The 20,401-nt window shown below is 43.7% G+C and overlaps 1 protein-coding gene across 2 annotated transcripts in view; it reads left to right on the forward strand.

The window, feature by feature from the left end:
* The first annotated feature begins 13,360 nt into the window (after window positions 1-13,360).
* The window catches only part of TOX (thymocyte selection associated high mobility group box), a 208,434-nt gene continuing 201,393 nt past the window's right edge, over window positions 13,361-20,401 (forward strand). For both annotated transcript variants that reach the window (XM_009904102.2, XM_054179297.1), the window contains exon 1: window positions 13,361-13,912. In XM_009904102.2, coding sequence (XP_009902404.1) covers window positions 13,811-13,912 — 102 coding nt within the window. In that variant the 5' untranslated portion in view covers window positions 13,361-13,810. The remainder of the gene's footprint in view (window positions 13,913-20,401) is intronic.

The following is a 20,401-nucleotide window of genomic DNA, read 5'->3' on the forward strand; positions in this document are numbered from 1 at the left end:
AGCCTGCAGAGACTCCAAGCTGCTGCAAACTAGACGAGGGATGAGTAACTGTGACAGTTGTAAAAATACACCTGCTGCTGATGGTAAAAGTTAATACCTTTTTTTCTTCCCTCCTTCTGCTTCTTTAATAACAGTGAAACGGAAAGCACAGGAAACTGTAAGTAAACTTTGTATTTGAAAATACTGACTTGGGCCAAAACATTGCCATGGTGTATTTGGCTTACCTTTAAATAGAACGATTTCTCTCCCCAAATATTAAATGGAGAAAAGTATAACAAGAAAGAAGTGAAATGGAAAATTGCTAAAGCTGAAGCACATCACACACAAAAAGGCAGCATTTTTTTTTTTCCTAACAGCTCTGAGATGATATGAGAAAGAGAGAAAGGGTGTGGAGGAGGGGGAGAGGGAGGGAGAGGCGAGACAAGGGAACATGGAGCAGACTGAAAGCAGAATGTGAAATGATATTGTTATGGAGAGACTGAAAAAAAGAGTAGAAGAGGGGGCAAAATCTACAGAGGTGCTTTTGGTATCATAAACATCATCCTGCAGAATAGATTTTCCACAAAATGTTTAAAAGTAATTGGAGTGGATGAAAGTTAAAGTCAGGCTGTGGATTGTTCATTTTGCCATGGGGCAGACTGCTGCTATTCCTGCCCCCCGCCCCCCCTACACCCCAAGCATGTTTTACTCTGTGGGGTTTTCTCTGCCTCTCTGCAATCTATGTCATAGTTTAAATGTAATTCCTGTATGCAATGCAAAGGTAATGCTTCCATTTAAAACTTGTTTTGTAAACCACTGATAAGATAGAATGATTACTGGAAGGTAAGGCCCTGCAACCACAGAAAATGGGAAAATGTCTCACTTTGCAGCCGTTACAAAGGATGGCAGCAAGGTTTGACAGCTGACGTTTGGGGAAGTGGAAGAGCTTAAAATATTACATGAATAAAGCATATTTCATCCTCCTTAATGGAGCATTTTTAGCAAAATACTCTTATCTGAATTTAATATTCAGACTCTTCATTGATCAACCCCAAGTTGTACCATCAATGAAACGCAATGCATTTTTAGCACACCCGAAGCCCTCTAAAAGTGATGGTTTCTATATATATAGCACTTACATCTTCAAAGAGTTTGTAAATAGCAACACCTTCTCTCTCATCCTATTTCTCCACTGCAAAACCCAAGGCTCCTGACATCAGAAATATGTAGAACAGGAGAATTTGGATTTTTTTTTTTTCAAAGTTCAACTGATATTAGAGAGATCTAAAGTTTCCACTTGCTGCACGGGAAACTTTGCCCAGATGAAAACTAGGTCCCTGTGAATTTCCACTCTGTGAAGGTGGGCACAGGCATGAGACTTCTCCCTCTGCAGAAATGAAATGAACATCACTGGTTTGTTTCAGGATTGCAAGATTCTTAGTGTTCACAATCTCTGCCCCCCAAGAGATGGAAGGGTAACATTGATCAGCTGTACAGGAACTATCCAAATCTGCCCAGCTCATAACATTTTCTATGTTTTAAAGGACTCAGCTAGAAACTGGTGGTTGTATTCTGTACAGCCCATTGCTAGGGCATAGATTAAAATCCTTCCATGTCATATAAGTCCATATGACTGCATACATCATAGATCAACACATGTCTGAAATTACTTTATTTGATGATCTGAAACCTCTTCAAACCTCTTCTTAAAAGCCACATAGCAAATCTTTGCTCCTCATGTTACTGTTCCATATTTTGTTCCCTGTCTTAAAGGAATTTTCTTCTAGTTCTCATGGGAAATTGTGTTAAAATTCAAGAAGCTGACCTCAGGTTGCATTGAATATTCCCATTGACTTGAGGCCATAAAAAAGGAAAAGTGTGGAGAAGAGTTATATTCTGTCACAAAGAATATGGCTCCAAATGCTGGAATCATCCTGACAGCTCTATTTCAGAAGTTAGCCAAGGAGAAAAAAGGGGCCAGGCATCTTGAAAATCACATACACGTACCTCACACATGTGTGTGCACACACAAACCATGAAGGACAATAAGGAACATGAGAAGAATCCCCACCCTTTTATCAAGTGGCAGATAAATTATCCCCCAAGAGTTTCACAGAAGCAGCATCCACCCCATTTTCAGGTGAAATTTTATTCCAATCTCAGCTGCAGCCTAATCTGGGATCCATCTGTTTCCCACATTCCCCTTCCCTTCCCACCTCACACATCAACACAACTCAGAGGAGCCATCTCTAGTACCACAGGTTCCATGGGTCCTCCTCGGTAGGTAGGAATTGCAGGAACAGAGATGGGATCAAAACAAAAAAAAATAAAAGGAAGGAAGGAACAGATTTTTTTCTATGAGTTTTCATCCAAATCAAAGCTTAGAAACTGCACACCTTTTGGATAAGTTTTGTTATGTTTAAGAGTATTTTCAGTATTCTCCCTGTTGATAATGTTTTGGGGGAAACTACTAACCAGTGGCTGGATCTCTGAGAGCTGTTTAGCTCTTACCATTGTTTCCACTCTCTATCCACTCCTGTTTATTTCTCCTATATGATGGCCCTGCTTCTAGTCCTCAGGATACTACACTACACAGAAAGTAAGTCTTAAAAAAAGAAAAAGAAAAGAAAAAAGCATTGGAATTTTCCAATGTTTGGTCTTCCTTAATACCAGAAGCACATTTCAATTCTGAGTTTAGCAAGGACTCCAAGTCGTAGTTTCCTTATTGGCTTAAACTAACCTAAATGTGGAGTGCGCCAAGTGGCAAACCCACTCTTTCCACTCTCCCTCCTTGCCTCAGCCCTAGGTAAATACTCTTCTCTTGTTTCATCATCAGCTCTCATGCTGCCAGACCAAAAAAATAACCCAAAAAAACCCAAACAAACCCCAAAATATCCACCTGAGCTCTGAGCCACACACTAATTTTCAGGCTGACCATGCAGCCTACCACAGCTGACCATGCAGTCATGAGCATCCTCATCCTCCCCAGGGAGGCAGCAGAAGGATGCAGCTGGAGGAGGGAGGAAAGGAGAGCAGTAGCATCATTTTCAGCAGCAGAATGGACTTAAATTTGCTGAAGCTGATTGCAAAACCACAGCTTTGTTATGCTAGGAACAAAACCTCCTAAATGAATCCAACCATACAAAAGAAGAAAAGCAGAACTGGACTCTTGGTTTTGAGTGTTCAAGGAAGACAAACAAATACATTGTTCTGAATCAGAAATAGCAGATGGCACAGAAACAGAGTTGAGTGTGTTTCCAAAGCAGGATCACCTAGATGCAGTGCTCTCCAGGGAATGTGAAATGCTGCAGAATCATAGAATCGTGGAACTGTTTAGGTTGGAAGAGATCTCACAGATCATCTACTCCAACCTCCCCACCATGGGCAGGGACACCTCACAACTAGACTGAGCTGCTCAAGTCCTCATCCAGCCTGGGCTTGAACAGCCCCAGGGAGGAGGTGTCCACAACCTCCCTGGGCAACCTGTTCCAGAGTCTCACTATCCTTGTACTGAAGAACTTCCTAAGATCCAGTCTAAACCTGCTCTCCATTTTCAATAGTTGACAACAGCAACATTAAGTATTTGATTTATATTTCTACCATGATACTTCAGAAAATCTTATCCTAGGCTGCGTTTAGGCTCGAGGAGAGGAGAAAGTTCTTCACCGAGAGAATTGTTTGTCGTTCGTCATTGGAATGTGCTGCCCAGGGAGGTGGTGGAGTCACCATCCCTGGAGGTGTTCAAGAGGGGATTGGATGTGGCATTTGGTGCCATGGTCTAGTCATGAGGTCTGTGGTGACAGGTTGGACTCAATGATCTTTGAGGTCTCTTCCAACCTTGGTGATACTGTGATACTGTGTCTGCTGACTAATTACATGAGTATTGTTCATTTTGTGTTCTTGCTACCCAAAGACTGTGTTCACAAAGTCAGGCCTTCATCTGCAGCACCCATCTGAAAACCCAGAAAACACAGAAGCCTGGGGATTTGATTAGTTTCTTCCCAGATATTTAATTGCTATTACATCCATATAGAAGCAATACATTAGAATATCATTTTCTTTTTTGAGGGAACAACTTGGGTTAAGCACTCTTACAAATTCCAAGCGGTAGCAAGCAGTCACAGGAGTTTTAAGAAGCAGAAGATGGCAAGCTAGGCTTTCATTGGTTATTTGTAGGTCCTTTTTTAAATTTTGGGCACAGAATCAAACTTCAGCATTCCACAGAGAAAGACAGAATCTTTCTGAAAGATCTTTTACAAATCAGCAAGACTGGAAATAATTTGATAGAAGACTTACCGTGTATGCTCTTTCAGCCATTTCACTAGAAACTCATTTTGGCTTTCTCTGAGGTAGAGATAAACCACAGCTAAGAGACAGTTATTAAATCTTCTTTATGCATTCTGTATGAAATGCATTAAACTATAAAAACACTATATTCAAATAAGGTTAAGGGTCTGACTTCAACTTACAAAGACATGGAAATTCAGAAATATTGTGTCTCCCTACCCCCTTCCACTCCTCTGTGTGACTAGGCATTGCAGCACAAATGGCTTGTGCTCATATTCCTTAAACCTCCTCTTGTAGGTACATTCCTCCTTAAAGGTACTTCAAGGTCATTTAGTTGGCATCCTCTCTGTAGGCCCAGGTAAAATTCCACCCTGGACAGTTTGGGCATTTTGTATTTTGTATTTTCTTTTATTTATTTGTTTTCCATTGGTGCTTATAGAAACAGAAAAGTGAGAAACAAACCAACAAACAAGTAAACAAAAAGATAATTGCTGGCCTCAAAGAGTGGCTATTTTTATTTGTGTTTTTTTAACACAGAACTGACATACCCCATGTTAATGAGAGACAAGCAAGGAGATGTAGGACATGCATGACACTCAGCATGACTTCAGCTCTTTTCCTCTTCATACAGTTCTCCTCATACATATGTAAATACTCATTGCATTATTATTCTATAGAAACCTTGGGGTTGAACTGAGCTAAGACTTTGTCCCACAAACTGCCATGGCACCTTATTCTATGAAGGACTTTTTCTCCTTTTCCTGACTACAACAGCAACCATTGGAGGTCACACTTTATTCAAAAGAAAGTAAGACACTTGCAGACCATTCCTCTAGAGGGGCTCTCAGCTTTGAAACCACCTCCTCTGCCGTGGTGCAGCAGCTTGGGCCTGCAGACCTCTTGGGCAAATTGCAAATTGTGTCTTCTCAGGGTAAGTTCAAAGCAGGGAAATTCCAGTGCAGAGTGGGGGAAGAGTATCATATGAGGAGGATGGGTATTTATTTCTGTGTTCTACAACTGTGAACAGGGCTAAGTTCCTCCTTGCTCTCTTTTATTTCTACTTGTTCTTTGGGTTTACTTTATTATTGCCAAGGTATCACGCAGCCAGGCAACTGTCTCCGTGCAGCTCTCATAAATCTATATGCATTCAGCGAAGAGTTAGAACCATGGTCATTTCAAATGTGGCTTGAAGCTTCCCCCCACACCCTCCACAGCAGCTGATTAACATGCATGTTCAACTCTGCTGTACTTACACATGCTGCTGAAGTGCCTGTTTCTAAAGATGAACAATCAATGCTGGCCATACAACCCCTTCAACTTGCAGTCCTGTAAACTGCTGAAAAACCAGAACAAGGGTCATTCCAATAAGAAAACAGTGATGATTGCACTCTGGTAGGCAGAATCAAGGCAGATGATTTGTTGGAGGACAGCCACAAACATTAATTGCTGCAGTTTGACTGTGATAAAAAGTAAAACATACAAACCCCTCAAGCAAGTAACCCTCAGCAAAACAGTATAAGAATTTAAATTAGCACCACTGATGTATTTTTGTCTTAAGAGACCATAGAACAAGGCACAAGATTTCAGGAATTAATAGAAATGATGATATTCCTTAAATAGAGAATATTAAACACGTCCCTGTAACAGACAGTCTCTGTTAAAGAATAGGAGAAGCAGAAAGTAGTAGCCTTGACCCAAAAAAAGGTATTTCTACCTTACACAGCAGACATTCAGGAATAGCTCATCCATGAGAACTGGTGATCTCCTGTTGCTCCCAAGGTCGGTCAGACCTGTTGTGGTATGCTCTGTAAATGCTGGCTCCATCACTTACAGTTTTCCAAGGACTTCTTTAGCTGCTACAGATCTTTTATTTTTATTGTGGAACAAAGGTATGACATGAAACAGTCAAAACAGAAAGCCCCAAACAGGATTTGATTAGATTTGAGGATGACAGGTCCACTGAGGAAAGAACCATGGAGTTAGAAGAACAGTGGTCTGAAGTTCCTGGAGATGCAGAAGGAAAATGCTGGAATCTCATCAAAGAAGGATATTTTCTTTACAAGCTGGTAGCCCAGCAATTTATCCAACCCCTTAAAAACTGCTGGTGGATGACATGTGGATGTATTTGTATCAGCCTATCTAGTGTGAATGGGACTGCATTTACTTGCTACAACAGGAAGCTCTAATGGAAAGTCCCAACTAGTTGTACTGTGCCTCAGTCCTGACCTTCTGCACTTCACATGCCAACTGTACCCCCTTGTGTGATACCTTTCTGATGGTAACCATAAGTCCTTAGGGAAGCAGATTAAATCTGAGCAAGTTGTGAACTCTCTGCTATATTTATATGTACTGAGGGAGAAGAGAGTTTTGATCTCTTTCTCTATTAGCATCTGTAATTCTGGGCTTGAAGTACTAATTAAAAGCACATAAAAGAAGGTACAGAGACTACTTCTTTACATAATGGAGTAGGAGTCTCCTGTTGAAAGTCCCACCTTGCCTGGAATTTTAAGAAAGATCCAAGGTACTGGATCTTCACAATATGTGAATACAAAGGACAGTGAAAACTGTTCTCTAGCAAAGGACAGCTGAGAAAAAGATTTTATGTAAGCATGTAAAGATCTCAAGCCAGCAGAGCTCATGCAGGGGCAATTCATCTCTATTTGGGAGTTTATCAAAAAGGAGAATGATGACATCATTGTTATGAGCTGAAAGCCCTGCTCTGGAGCTCAGAATTCCCTTTTCAATGCTATGGAAGAACTGGTGATGCAGACCAGTCCTCATGTTGTCACCTGCCTCTGCTTGTGACCAGTCCTCTGTTCCATCTGTTCTTTGTCCTGACTACTCAGCTGACAAATTCAGCAGATAATGACATCTGTAAAATACCTGCAGATATAGATGGGCATTTTTAATGGTGCCAAACATTTGTACAGATCTGGTCTCAAGATACCTGGATACAATGCAATCCCCGGATAACATTGCTATGCCTTCTACGAATCCTCACTTTGGGGAAGAAAAACCAAAATGCCTTTTTAAATTGCAAAACAAATGGTTGGAACCACAATTTTCCTTAAAAAAAAAAAATAAAGCAGTGGTTCTGAAACCCTGCTACAGTCCTCCAGTACACTTAAAGGAAAAGAAATATAAATAGCATGAAATCAAAAATTCTTGATCCTTTATACTTCTAGATGTTTCATGATTGATTTAACAAGATAAGTGGAAGAGTGGAAAATTGGCAACCTTAGCACTTGGGTATATCTTGCAATTGAGAACTAGCATACACCATACTGTGATGTATTTTTGAGCCTTCCTGCATACCATGTGGACAGTGTATCTCACATGAAATCACTTGACAAGACAGGGAAGCAAGGAAGGGGGGAAAGGGAACTCCGCGTTTCCCTTTGTTTCGTTGACCACGACAAATAATTTGCTTCTGAGGCCTGGGGAAGTGTTTTGTTACAGGACTGGCCTACCGCTTGTGTGTCTGCAAGGCCACATTAAATTTGGTAACTTGCACTGAACCAGCTGGCAGTGCCTTTGGAGCATATGGGAATGGATCGAAGCTGCAAATATGCAAGGTGAATTTTACATTTTTATATTTCTCTCACTGCTTATTTAAGCTCTTGACTCTGTGAGATGTTGTGTGCTTAATTCCTACTGCAGGCAATGGCAGATGAGTGTGTAAGAAGTTTTTGTGAGATGCCAAACATGGGTTTGGGCTCAGCTCATGTGTCTGCTGCTCCTCTATCTGTAAAACTGGCTTCATGTCGTTTGTTTGGAATGAGAAAATATGGCACCGCTCGGGTTTTCTTTCTGCTTTGCAGCAAAGGGAAGTCAGGAGGGGTTTCCTTAACTTTTTAGAAGTGATCTTTACTTCCTCACAGAGATGAGAGCAATTTAATTCCATGCAAGTGTGATACTTCAGGGCTGGTCATTTTCACTGCAAACAAATCAAACGAGACAGAGGCAGTGGCTAAAATAAATGAAGCTGCCTCTTTCATTACATGTTTGACAACACTTGATTTGAGACACTACTAGGTAGCTTTAAATCCTGTTTAAATACTCTGAAGCATATATCACCACTATTAAGCTTTGATACCCCATTGCAAATGTTTCTGTTTAAATACACTGATACATGCTCACTTAGGAGTGCATGCCCACAATGTCAACAGCCCTTAAACTGAATCATGTTCTTAAAGGATTTGAGTTCATTCTGATGGAAAACCAAAACAGATTAATTACTTTGTTTTAAATATTCTGTAATCTTAATGTCATTATCTTTTGCATCCTCCCAGATCCAAGTGTCATACTCAGTTTAAGGACATGAAGCAGGACATCCACACAAAAGGGATAGACCCTTCATCCTATTATTGTTTAATTAACTACTCTCTAGAAACTGATGAGCACTGAGCTTTGTTCTGTAAGGTAAATAGTCCTGGGTGTTAGCAAGCAAAGCAAAAATTTCAGGAGGGATTTTGTCAGCAAAACCTCATGGCCACCCTTTTAGCTTAGATGGCCCTCCTGGCTCCCAAAATATAGCCCACAAAACAAGACACAAAATGATTTTCCAATCCAGCTGTTCTGAAATATGTAGGAGAAAGCATTTCTTTAAAGAGACAGCCTCATGAAAAAGGGTCTTGTGACACCTGTATATAATAAATAAAAGCCATCACCACAGTCTCACATTTCCTTCTTCCCAGGAAAATCAGGAAATCTCTCCATAATAGATGATCAGACATATTTGTCTGGAGATCCCAAATAAAATTGAGTATAGATGTGGGGTACTAAATCAGAGAGATGCTGGGCTATATTCTTTTCTAAACAAAGCTACATCCATTTCTCTTTGGCTAAGAACATGATTCATGCCTACTGGTGCCCCTGTGGTACTAGAGGGAGCAGCTGGGCAAGACATTAGGGGACACAAGAAAATTATCACTTATCTTAGATATACTTACATGTTCCTTGTAATTCTGATGGTCTGAGCATTGCAGAGCCTCCCAGAGAACATGTGAAGGGTTGGACTGGTTCAGACTGACGATGTGCCCTGCCAGTACTCTGCCTCCAACATTGGCTCTAGGCATGACAGCCCAAACTGAGGGTGAGTGTGTACAATACTTCTCCCATCTCCCACACCCATGTCTCTACCCTCAGTTATATTCAGCTCAAAGGAGCTGCTGATCCATTTGTGGCCTGCCTGTCCAATGACCTTTTTAGGTCTCCAGTCTGCTATGTAAACTTCTTTCATCCCCAGTGCTGTTTGGCAAGGAATGCCCCATGAGCTCTCCATTGCATGGAGAATATTCACACCACGTAGTCTCACTCCAGCAGACAGCATTTAAAAGAATAACAACTTTTTTGGTACCAGCAGATACAGATCATGTTTCTCAAGGCATTTCTTCCTATTTATATGGGAAAAGCAATGACATTCTTCTCACAGGCTGGTAGAGGAACCTCTTTCAGGACTATTTTGGAGACATTCACTTGAATGTTGAACGGCTTTAAAAACTCAGTGCCCTTCTGAACAAATGTTCCTTCCCTTTAAACTTCTAAAAACTGATTCATTCTTTTAATCTGCTGCAACTTTTTTTTCTTCTTTCTTCTTCTTCTTCTAGAAAATCCATTTCCATGAGCTAAAGTGGCCAAGCCTGATATGCCACCAAATTACCCTGGAGAGGGCCTTGCTTTCTCAGTCCAGAGAGGCAAAACCTCTAACAGTTATTAACATTTTCTGTTCCAGTCTCCACAAATGACTTATTCTGAAAACCCCAGAGAAAATGTCCCCTACAGAACAAAAGAACACTTAGCAGATTAGAGCACGTAGCTTTTTAATTTTTGCAAACAGTACAGATAACTGCCACAAATCTCAGGTGTTTTTACCATCCTGATGATTAAATCATCGCTGTAAGTAGCAGGAAAAAATTTTATAACCTCCCAGGGCCTGCATCATTAAGTACTGAAAATAACTTGAAGTGCTGTGTAAAGCAAATGGTATAGTTGTAAACTCCTACAGACTCCCAGGAAGTTGAAGCCTCTCTTAAGGCAATAGTCAGTAATACTTCCTATAAATAAAAAGCTTGTTCTCTATTTCTTATCATTGGAAGTTCTAGTCTTGCTGGTACTGACATCTCTACCTCTGCACTAGAGTTGCTGTACCGGCACACATCTGCATGCACCTGTAACCACTAGTTGCTGAGATCATGGAATCACAGAATTACAAAATGGTGGAGATAGGAAGGGGACCTCTCGAGATAATCCAGTCCAACCCCCCTGCCAAAGCAGGGGCACCCACAGCAGGTTGCCCAGGACCACAAAGTCCAGGTGGGGTTGGAATCTCTCCAGAGAAGGAGACTCCACAACCTCTCTGGGAAGCCTGTTCCAGGGCTCCAACACCCTCATGGTAAAGATTTTCCTCCTGGGCTCCAGTTTGTGTCCATTGCCTCTATTCTATCACAGTGAGCCACTGGAAAGAGACTGGCTCCTTCTTCTTGACCCCCACCCTTCAGATACTTGTTAACATTAATGAGATCTCCTCTGTTTTCTCTTCTCCAGACTAAAAAACCTCAGATCTCTCAGGCTTTCCTCATCAGAAGAGATGTTCCCGTCCCTTAATAATCTTCATAGTCTCTCTCTAGTAGTTCCCTGTCCCTCTTGAAATGGGGAGCCCAGAACTGGACACAATACTCCAGACATAGTCTCTCTAGGGCAGAGCAGATGGGGAGGACAACTCTTCTAGAATCAGAGTACCTCCACCACCTTTCTCCACAACAGGCTGAAAACTAAATCCGTGGTCCATGAATAACAAGTTTCTCAACAGCAGCTTTTCAATACAGACCTCAAAATCCGTCAAATCACGGTCCACATAGCAGCCACTCTCCGCAGTGATACATCTGCCAGGCATCAAGCACATTTCTTGCAAAGGAAAGTCTTTTTCAGGATTTTTTTTTTTTTTAAAACTTTCTAAATGTCTAATCCCAAACATGCAAAATAATGAGTCAGCCGCCAAAAAATCATGAGATTTAAAGAAAAAATAATGTGAATGCCTTTCCCTCTGCTTCCTGAAGCTTTTTTTTTTTTTTTCTGGGTCATGTTTTCAAGCTTTTCTCCAAGGCCATGGGGCTTTCTGACGTTATTAAAAAGCAAGCAACCGAGATCCTTTTGTAATTGCATGCTTAAGGAAAACATTTATTGCCATCAGACTTAAAACTGTGTTGAACTGACAGCCACGAATCTTCAGAGATATTTTGGATCAAATAATCCTGGAAAAGGCATATTGCTTCAAACCTGTTTCCTCTAGAGTCTTGGGGTTGTTTTTTTTACATGACTTATGGGTTATTTATTTATTTTTTTTCCAGACAATTAAGCAGCTTGTTAGACATAGAGGAAACTCAAGAGTTAACAGTGTCTTGAAGGGCTCATTTACAATATCAAAATATCTGAGTACAGATTACAGATCTTCACACAAACAATGTTTTCTTCACCTGAAATTTGTGGATTGCTCCTTCTCAGTACTGAGTCCCCTTGAAAGCTTTACTTTGATTTCTTTTCTCCAGTGATAAGTCAGTTTTGTCTGACAATGTGCATTACACATCTTCTTAAAAGTTCCTCAGATCCCCACTGTTTCATGACATAAATGTTCATGAGCATTTGATAAATGTAACCATTCCTGTTAATTATCATCATCCCAGCTTATTTGTCTGGCATTCACTAATTTGTTTGTATTTAAAGAAGGAAAGGCATTCCTTTCTTTTCATAATATAATTCCTCTGTAGGGCACCATCTAAGCTCAGTATAGTGTCCTTCCTCTATCTTTTCTCTTACATCCTTTCTGTCCTGATTAAAACTACCAGAGACTCAGCAGGAAACCCAGTGGGATTGCTCACAGTGTCTTGAAGTCACCCTTTCTTTCATTGTTTTTGCCTGTTAAACCTTGTTTTGCTCTGCAATCCTTTTCCTGCATTCCACTTGTTTGCAGCTAATTGTGCTTCTGTCCATTGTCCCCTCCCAATTTTCTTCTCCATCCTTGCTGCCCTCTCAGTTTGCCCATCTCCTCAAGCATCCCTCCTCCACCCATCCTGGTGTTAGTACTGCTCACAGCACCATCAACCACACCTGATTTCATGAGTGGTTCTTTTTACTTTCCATTTGTCTTCTGGTTTCTGAAGTATGCACATGGAGCACAGTTTATTTTTGCCACCACGAACTCTGGGTGATGTCTTTGCTGCTGGGACAGAAGACGAAGGACTCACCTAATCCACGAGGGTGAGCCAGGGCATGGGGCGCCTGACCCGACCTTTGCAAAACGGTCCTGGAGATGGACCCGGGAGCAGTGGGCATGGGCTTGAGACCATGGGCATCAGCCGGGGCGCTCCCATAGAGCCACCCCAACGGACCTGCCCTTGACCCACCCATGGTGTAGCTCAACGCCCGGCCCGAACCCCTCGCTCCCCTGCCGCCGCTGTCGCCCTGCCCTCCCGCCTCCCCTCGGTGCCGCGGCCGGGCCGGGCTGGTCCGAAAGCGGAGAGGCGGCAGGCCGCGGAGGGGATGCCATAGTAACCGGCGGGGGGCCGGGCGGCGCCGGGGGGCCGGGCGGGGAGGGCGTGGCCGGCAGCGGGCTGGCGGGCGCGGCAGCGCCCCCTCTCCGCGGCTCCCAGCCCCGTCCTCGCCGGCCGCAAATGGCTCTTCGCTTGCCGGCCCCTTTGTGTGAAGCACGCTCGGAGCAGCCGCTCCGCGCCGCGTCCCCTGCCGCCGCCCGCCGAGCCGAGCCCAGCCGTGCCGTTTCGTGCCTTGCCGAGCTGTGCTGAGGCAGGAGAACCGGCCGGCGTGGGGCAGCCATTCCAGCGCGGCCAGATTGCATCGCCGCTCCTCCCCGGGGGTGCGCGGGGGGCCCAGCTGCTGCCTCCCCCGACACCCCCCACAGCCCCGCTACTCAGGGTGGAGAGCAAGCAAAATACACCGCCACCAAAGCTCAACAAATAAATAACAACAATAACACTTTAAAAAAAAAAAGGGGGGGGGGGGGGGAGAAAAAAAGAGGGGGGGGGGGGGGAAAAGCGGGGGAAAAAAGGAAAGGAGAAAAAAAAAAAAAAAAGACCGGGAAGAGAACGGAGGGAGCGAGCGAGAGGGAGGGAGGGAGAAACGAACCAACTCCGAGACTCCCATAAAGAGCCGCACACACGGAGCGAGCGCCCCGGTGCCGAGGCGTGGGGGAAACAATAAGTACTCGAAGTTACCTGCCCTGCCGTAGAAGAAGGAGGGTTTGTTGATTCTCTCGCAGACATCTGCAGACCGGTGCTTTTTTGGAAGATTTTTTTTTTTTCCCCCCTCTCCCCTCTCTCTTTACAAACCACAAACGGATGTGAGGCAGGGAAGGTGTTTCTTTGACTACTGAAGTCAGGCACCTCTTTTTTATTCTTCTCAGTCTTGTTGTGTTCCGCCCCCCCCTCCCCTCACACACACACACACTCTCTCACATACACACACACCCCTTTTTGCACCAACATTAACGACAAAAAGACAAGGAAAGGAGTTTGCTTGATGTTTTAGTGAAATGGACGTAAGATTTTATTCGCCACCTCCTCAGCCTGCAGCCGCTCCTGATACGCCTTGTTTGGGACCTTCCCCCTGCCTGGACCCCTACTATTGCAACAAGGTGACTCGTGTTTTGTGTCGTCCGAGGTGTTGTTTGTATCTGTGCTGTCGTTGTGCTCGTTGTCGTGGCGCGGTTGCATGAGCGGGCGCTGCGCTGTGAGCCGCGCACCAACTTGGGCAGAGGCAGAGGCACCGGGCAGCGGCACTTCGCCGGGATTTGGGGAGCACAAGTGCCGCCCGTCTCCGAGAGGGACTGCCGGGACACATACACCGGCTCCCCTGCAGGCCCCCCAAATTAAAACCCCGGAGTAGTTTAGGGGCGGGCGGCTGGAGCGGGGGGGGGGGGGGGGGGGGGGGGAGTGTGGGTGGGTGGGGGAGGCATTTTCCATAACATCTTCCCTTTCGGGGAAACAGCGTGGCCAAGGATGTTGATGGTGAATTTCCAGGGCTGCTGTTAAAGATCGCGCCAGCCACAGAGCGGCTGAAACTCTGCCCCGCCGCAGTTCTTGTGTCAAAGTGGTACTTGGTGGTGCCGGGAGCACGTTTAGGGTGTGTGTGTGACATACGGATGTGCATATGTACATATATATGACATATATGTATGCACACACACACCTCTCTGTGCACAATAAGGATGTATAGGGGTGACAAGCTGGTTCGAAACAGGGGCTCGACTTTGTCCCGGTTGTGCAGCTGCCCTCCAATTTCTCTGTAACTTGATTAAACCGCCGCAAATAGGATCAGTTCAGTTAAAACTTAGCTCTTCAGATCCCCGAGCCCCGGAAAAGAGGGAGCTGCGGAGGAGACTCATCTAAGCCCAGATCCTGGGCTTGGTTATGAGAGTTTGGTGCTGCCATCCCGGAGCACTTGGCGTTACTTTGGATGCCGAGGAAGGGGGCTGGGGGGCTCCCGCATTGTTACAGCCTCTGAAGCCTGAGCCAGCTGGTGCTTTCTGCAGGAGCTGCACTTTCTCTGCACTTAGGGAATGGGCTTTGCACAGGAATAAAACGCTTGGGCATAGGAAATAATGAGGAAGCCCTCCTTGATCACACCCCCTCCGGGGGGAGAAACCGTCCCCAAAGATGCCTTTAAACCTGCGTTTGGGTAGGAAAACAGGCTATGGCGAGGCTGTAGCAGATGCTGGGGGATTGGTGGTTCTTTTTCGCAGCGTAAACTCAGCGGTGCGCAGGTCTGGCCGCTGGTGCGGCGCGGGGCTGCGCGGAGGGGCACGGAGGGTTGCGCGGGGCGAGGCGCCCCAGCCCGCCGCGACCAGCCCGGTTCCACGGCTCGGCTGTTGTCGTGCCGGTTCTCACATGTTAGGGCGAGGTTCCGGGGAGTCTCTTTCATCGCGGGCAGCTCTCGGTACAGAGAGAAAGAGCGAAAACACCGAGTGTCGGCGCCGGGGTGAAGCCCTCTCAGCTTTCAGGGAAGATTTCCCACATGGTCTCATCTACCAATCACAACAGCAAGGACCAAATTCATCCTGGCTGCCTTTCACAGGCACTCGATGGAGTTCTAGGATTCAGGGATAAATCTGGCCCTTTGTGGTGGCTGCCTGAGGATATTTCAGGAAGGGATCCCAGAGGTATGGCTGTTAGCGGCGATGGAGGGAAGCTGTGCTCTGCAGCATCTGGCAAAGCTGCCGTGTAGATGGGAAGTTTGTGCCAGGAGTGAACTTTGTTCAGCAGGAAGACTCCAGATACACAGCCTGTTCTGTGTGCTTTCTTTTCTTTTTTTTTTTTCTTTTCTTTTTTTTTTGTAAGTGCTCTGAGTAGTAATGAGGCTGCTGCTACCTTTGATCTGTGGCTTGCCCTTAGTCTCTCTATTGTCTACTTTTGCAAATTGTAACCATAAACTGTTGCCAAAGTGAGAGGCTTGGGCTGATATTAATGACACAAGCACCAAAGTGTCGGAAGACCCATTTGGCAACGTAAATGGACAAACGTTATTAAACCTATCAGTGATTTAAAGCTTCAAAAAGAAGGTAATGACTTGAATACACATTTCGCTCATCGTTCCTGAGATAGCAGGCCAGATTTAATTTAAAAGTTAAATGCTTTGGAAAATCAGGAATTACTTTAATATATTAAATCACTTTCCAATTAAGGTCCTTAAATCATTTTTGGTGGGTTGCACTGCAAATCGAATAAATTCATTTGGAAAGTCATTTTCAGACTTTCTTTACTAGCTGGTTAAAGCTTCTTTTAAGTCATACCATGTATGAGGGAGCAAACTGTTCTTTTTAAATGCAAATGAGACTCTCATTCTGTAGACAAGTTGCAACTCTTCTATTTCACTTTGCCTGAACTGATAATGTGCTTAAAAGTGCACAGTCATAAGACATATGTTTTATGCTTGGAAAAGACTTCCCAGGAATGTTTCAATCTAAGATGCCAAGCATGGGGACCAATGTCTTTTTCGGATGTGTTTGCCACTGACCATTGATTAAACTAAGTGGACCGAGGTTTGCCAGGCCCCTCGGAGGCGTGCATTCACCCAACATCTCATTTTTCACCCTCTTCACTCTCCCTCAGCGTGATTAACACTGCTGTGAAAACTTATCTGACTTGTTCTAAACATGTCGTCAAGTTACAGTATTGCTCTGTCACTCATTTTCCTGCTGTGTGTATTTAGAGAGTTTGAAGGGCAGGAGGTCTGCAGAATTTTGTGTTCAGGAAGTTTGTTTGAGTGTTTGCTCTTCATCTCTCCCAGGAAAGGAGGTGATGGCTGGGGTGTGATGCATCTGTGTCCTAGGCTGGACTTGATTAGGTCTCTACCTGCAAAACTCATTCAGAACTGGATCTTGTTTCTTGTAAATGTAGTTAAAACTCACTTTGAGCACTAACTGATGGATTTGGCCCTTGCTTTCATAACTGGTTTTGAGAAATATAGCAGATTCTGATTCCTTCCATCTTAAGTCTGCTCGAGCTGCTGGTCATTTAGAAAGTGCTCCACAGAGAATTGCACTTTAAACTTCTCTAATTGTTCTGTTAGCACGAGTTTTGCCCTGATCAGATGATTGTTGGCAGCATAAGAGTGAGTTCCCAGGCACATGCACAGGAGGTACTGACAGTGCATTTTTCTGTAGCCAAAAGGGCAAAACAATGCAATAATGTAGATTCAAAGAATCACCTCTTGTCTTCCAATTTCCAGTTGGCAGGCTTTGTTTCAGAAGGCTGCTTAGATCGTTATTTTACAAAACCTCAAATAGCATTCTAAGCATCTTAGGCCAATATTTCTCTGCTGTGCAAGCTCATTATTCTCTGCATATATTGTCATGCTGGCTTTTCCTTGTTGCTCTCACAATGCTCACGGAGAGAGGAAAGTGGAAGAACAATGCAAACAATGTTGGTTATGACAACTGTGTGAGGTATCTCTTATACAAACAGACAGAAGGGATGGTATGCTGTGGTATATAGGTCAGCCTTTGAAATAACAGCGTGGAGCTCTTACGCTGGACAGACAGATTTAGAGTTGAGGTTGTGCTGTTTGCCTCTTGAAACTTGAAGCATAATTGCATCTCAGGCTAATATGAGCAGAGCAGTCTGTTCAGCTGGAAATTTATTTTAAGAAGCATCATGTCCCTTAATTGAGTTGGGTGCTACAAAAGCAATACCTCTGATAAATTCAAGTGTTTTAATTTGGTAGAACACTTTTTCTTTTTGGTTTAATTTGGTCAAGGATTTCAGACTGCCTGGAGAAGTGGGAAGAAAAGTTTAAATGTTTATGTAGAGAGCAATAAACATCCTTGTGGTTTTCCTCCTTGTGTCACAGTATCACAGTACATTAGAGGTTGGAATGGACCTCCAGAGATCATGCAGTCCAACCCCTCTGCCAAAGCAGGATCACCCAAGGTAGTCTGCAGAGGAATGCATCCTGTGTTTCAGTGTGTCCAGAGAAGGAGACTCCACAACCTCTCTGGGCAGCCTGTTCCAGTGCTCCGGACTCCACTTCGATCAGTACTGTGAGAGGAACTGGTATATTTTCATAGCTACTACTTTACAGTGTTTTCAGATATCTGCTCACATAAAGTGCAGTTATATAATTATATTTTGACATAGCTAATGGCAGGGCTGCTGACCCCTGCCAAGAATAGGGAGGAAATAATGGTCTTTCCTGCTCCCAGTGGTTAGCCTTGCAGAATTATGCACTAGATTCTTCTGTGATTTGCTACCTGGTTCAAAAATACTGGGGCCTACAACTCATCTTTCTTGTATTCACTGGTAGTTGTCAGTGCAGTGGAAAAATACAGCCAGACTGCAGAGGTAGAGTGATAGACTGTAGTTGTTTTTTAAAAGGAGAATTAAGTGGGAGAGGGAAGCAAAACCCTTCCAAATGAGAAAAGCAAAGTGATGTTGGGTAGAAGTGGATAAAGAGATACAATGCAGAGCTTTACAAGCAGGTTACAATCCTGCTTGCAATCAGATTTCCACAGAGCAGAAGTGCACATATTTATACCCAGCATTCAGAATAATTTGTTGTGTAAACTTAACCCTACCATAGAGACTACTCTGAGTAAAATGTTCCATGGCTGTTTACAAAGTGTACATTATTTCCAGTGGCTTGCTTCTCTCCAGTCTCTATCTGAAACCCAGGATTGTGGCAAGCCAGCGCTCTGAAGGACAGCTCTGAAGCTGAAATGCTGTGTTAGTGTTTTGACAGCATTTAAAACTGTGCTCATCTAATTTGTTTGTTCTGAGCATATTGTTCTGTTGTTGTGTTTTCTTTTTTTTCCCCCTACCTTGTCCCCTACTGCATTAAAGATCATGCTTGAAATTTGTTCTGCCTCTTGAAGGAAAGATGAAGCAGTTGCATTAGTGCTGACTGTTGACTTTTAAGTGTTTCAGTTAGTTTAAAAAAAAAAATCCCACATAGGAAGAAGGGAAATGGAAGGTAAATGGACTTTCCTTGCCTGGGGTGTTGGAGCTTAGAGTATAATCTCAGAGTTGTGGACAAGACTCAAAGTGTGCCTCCTTAAATTCCAATGTTTCGGAAAGAAGTGGTCCCAGTTTTAGTGGAATTACAGAAAGTGATTTATGTATGTGCTTTGGAGAAGTCTTTCTCAAAGATGGAGAAGTCTTTCTCAAAGATGGAGAAGTCTTTCTCAAAGATGTCTATAAACTAAAGCATTCACAGTCATTTCCCTCCCCCCCCCCCCCCCATTATTTCTGCCAAACATCAGTACCTTGAGAGAAATTACGCTGTGTTCTCTTCCCAGAATGATGTGTTTCATCTCTAGGGCATTTCTCTCCAGCAGCCTATTGTAAGGTCTTCTGAAAAAAAAAAAAAAAAGAAGAAAAAAAGTGAAAAGTGTAAGCTATTAAGAATGCTGAATTAGCTAAACACCACAGAGCTTGCAGTACCTGTGGTGTTTACATCAAACCAAAGAGCAGCTGGAGTTGTGTTTAAGGGCTTAGAGAGCTGAAGGTCTGGAGGATTGGACAGTCTTATATTCTCCCTGAGCTGGGTGTATGTTTGGGGTGATCACTCTTTAGCAGCAAGAACTGAGCTCTTCCAGGACAAGAACTGAACTCCTGGCCTGGTTCCCATCACAGTAGGACTTTCTCATCTTGCTAACACTGTACAGAGGCATTGGAAAACGGTTTAAAACATGACTTTATCTTAAGGAGAGAAATGTCCTAATCAGGGTGGGATTAAGATGAAAATTGTTGGATATTTAACTCCTGTGTTGATAGCAGATACAACAAATCATGCAGTGGAAGTAAAATGCTGCCTTTGACTGCTCTCTCATCACAGCTCAAGAGTGACCTGAAAGCACCACTTCTCATGGTGAGAGGGTAGTCCCTGGATCAATGCAGACCTTGGCTCCTGGAACTGACAGCAGTGGCAATTAGTGGCAGCTTTGTTTATCTTTTTGAAGTGGACACATGCTCTGTGGATGTCTAGCATGGGCTGCGTACACAAAGATACTTCTTTCTAATATACACTAGCCAGATTGAAACGTTTTGCTGCTGCAGTTGGTCTAGATGATTGCTATAGCTCCCTTCCAGCTGAAATAGACAGACCTAGTCTATTCCGTTGTTTTAGTTGAGCAACTAGGTACCAATTTTCAGCCCAGGGAGTCATTTCTCATTAAAAACAAGTTATCAACTGCCCCGAAACATAGTTGCTAGCAGGAGTGCCTGATAATTACAGCAGCACTTCCAAAATACTTTCAGGTATGGAATTTGCATCATCCTGAATGAGATGTTCTCGGTCATAACATTTTTTTTTCCCTTACAGCGTTCAGTTGGAAAATGGTAACAGTGCATTATTCCATGGCTAGGCACAGATTACACAGCATTAGCAACAGCAGCAAACATCTCCCTTCCACAGCAGCAAACCCGAAAATCTCATCTCCTTTTCTGCTGGAGTATCTCCATTTTATGTTCGCTGGATGTGATCAGTTTTAGGTTAGTACATCAGGGCATCAAATAATGTGTTTAACTCTTGACTTCAAGCATCAAAGTCCAGATTCTTGTTCAGCAGAGATCTTGGTGCAGCTGACATTTGTCATGTCTGTGGTTTTTCTTTTGCTTCTTCTGTTTGC

The sequence above is a fragment of the Dryobates pubescens genome, chromosome 3, assembly GCF_014839835.1.
Source record: "Dryobates pubescens isolate bDryPub1 chromosome 3, bDryPub1.pri, whole genome shotgun sequence".
In the NCBI taxonomy this organism is placed as follows: domain Eukaryota; kingdom Metazoa; phylum Chordata; class Aves; order Piciformes; family Picidae; genus Dryobates; species Dryobates pubescens.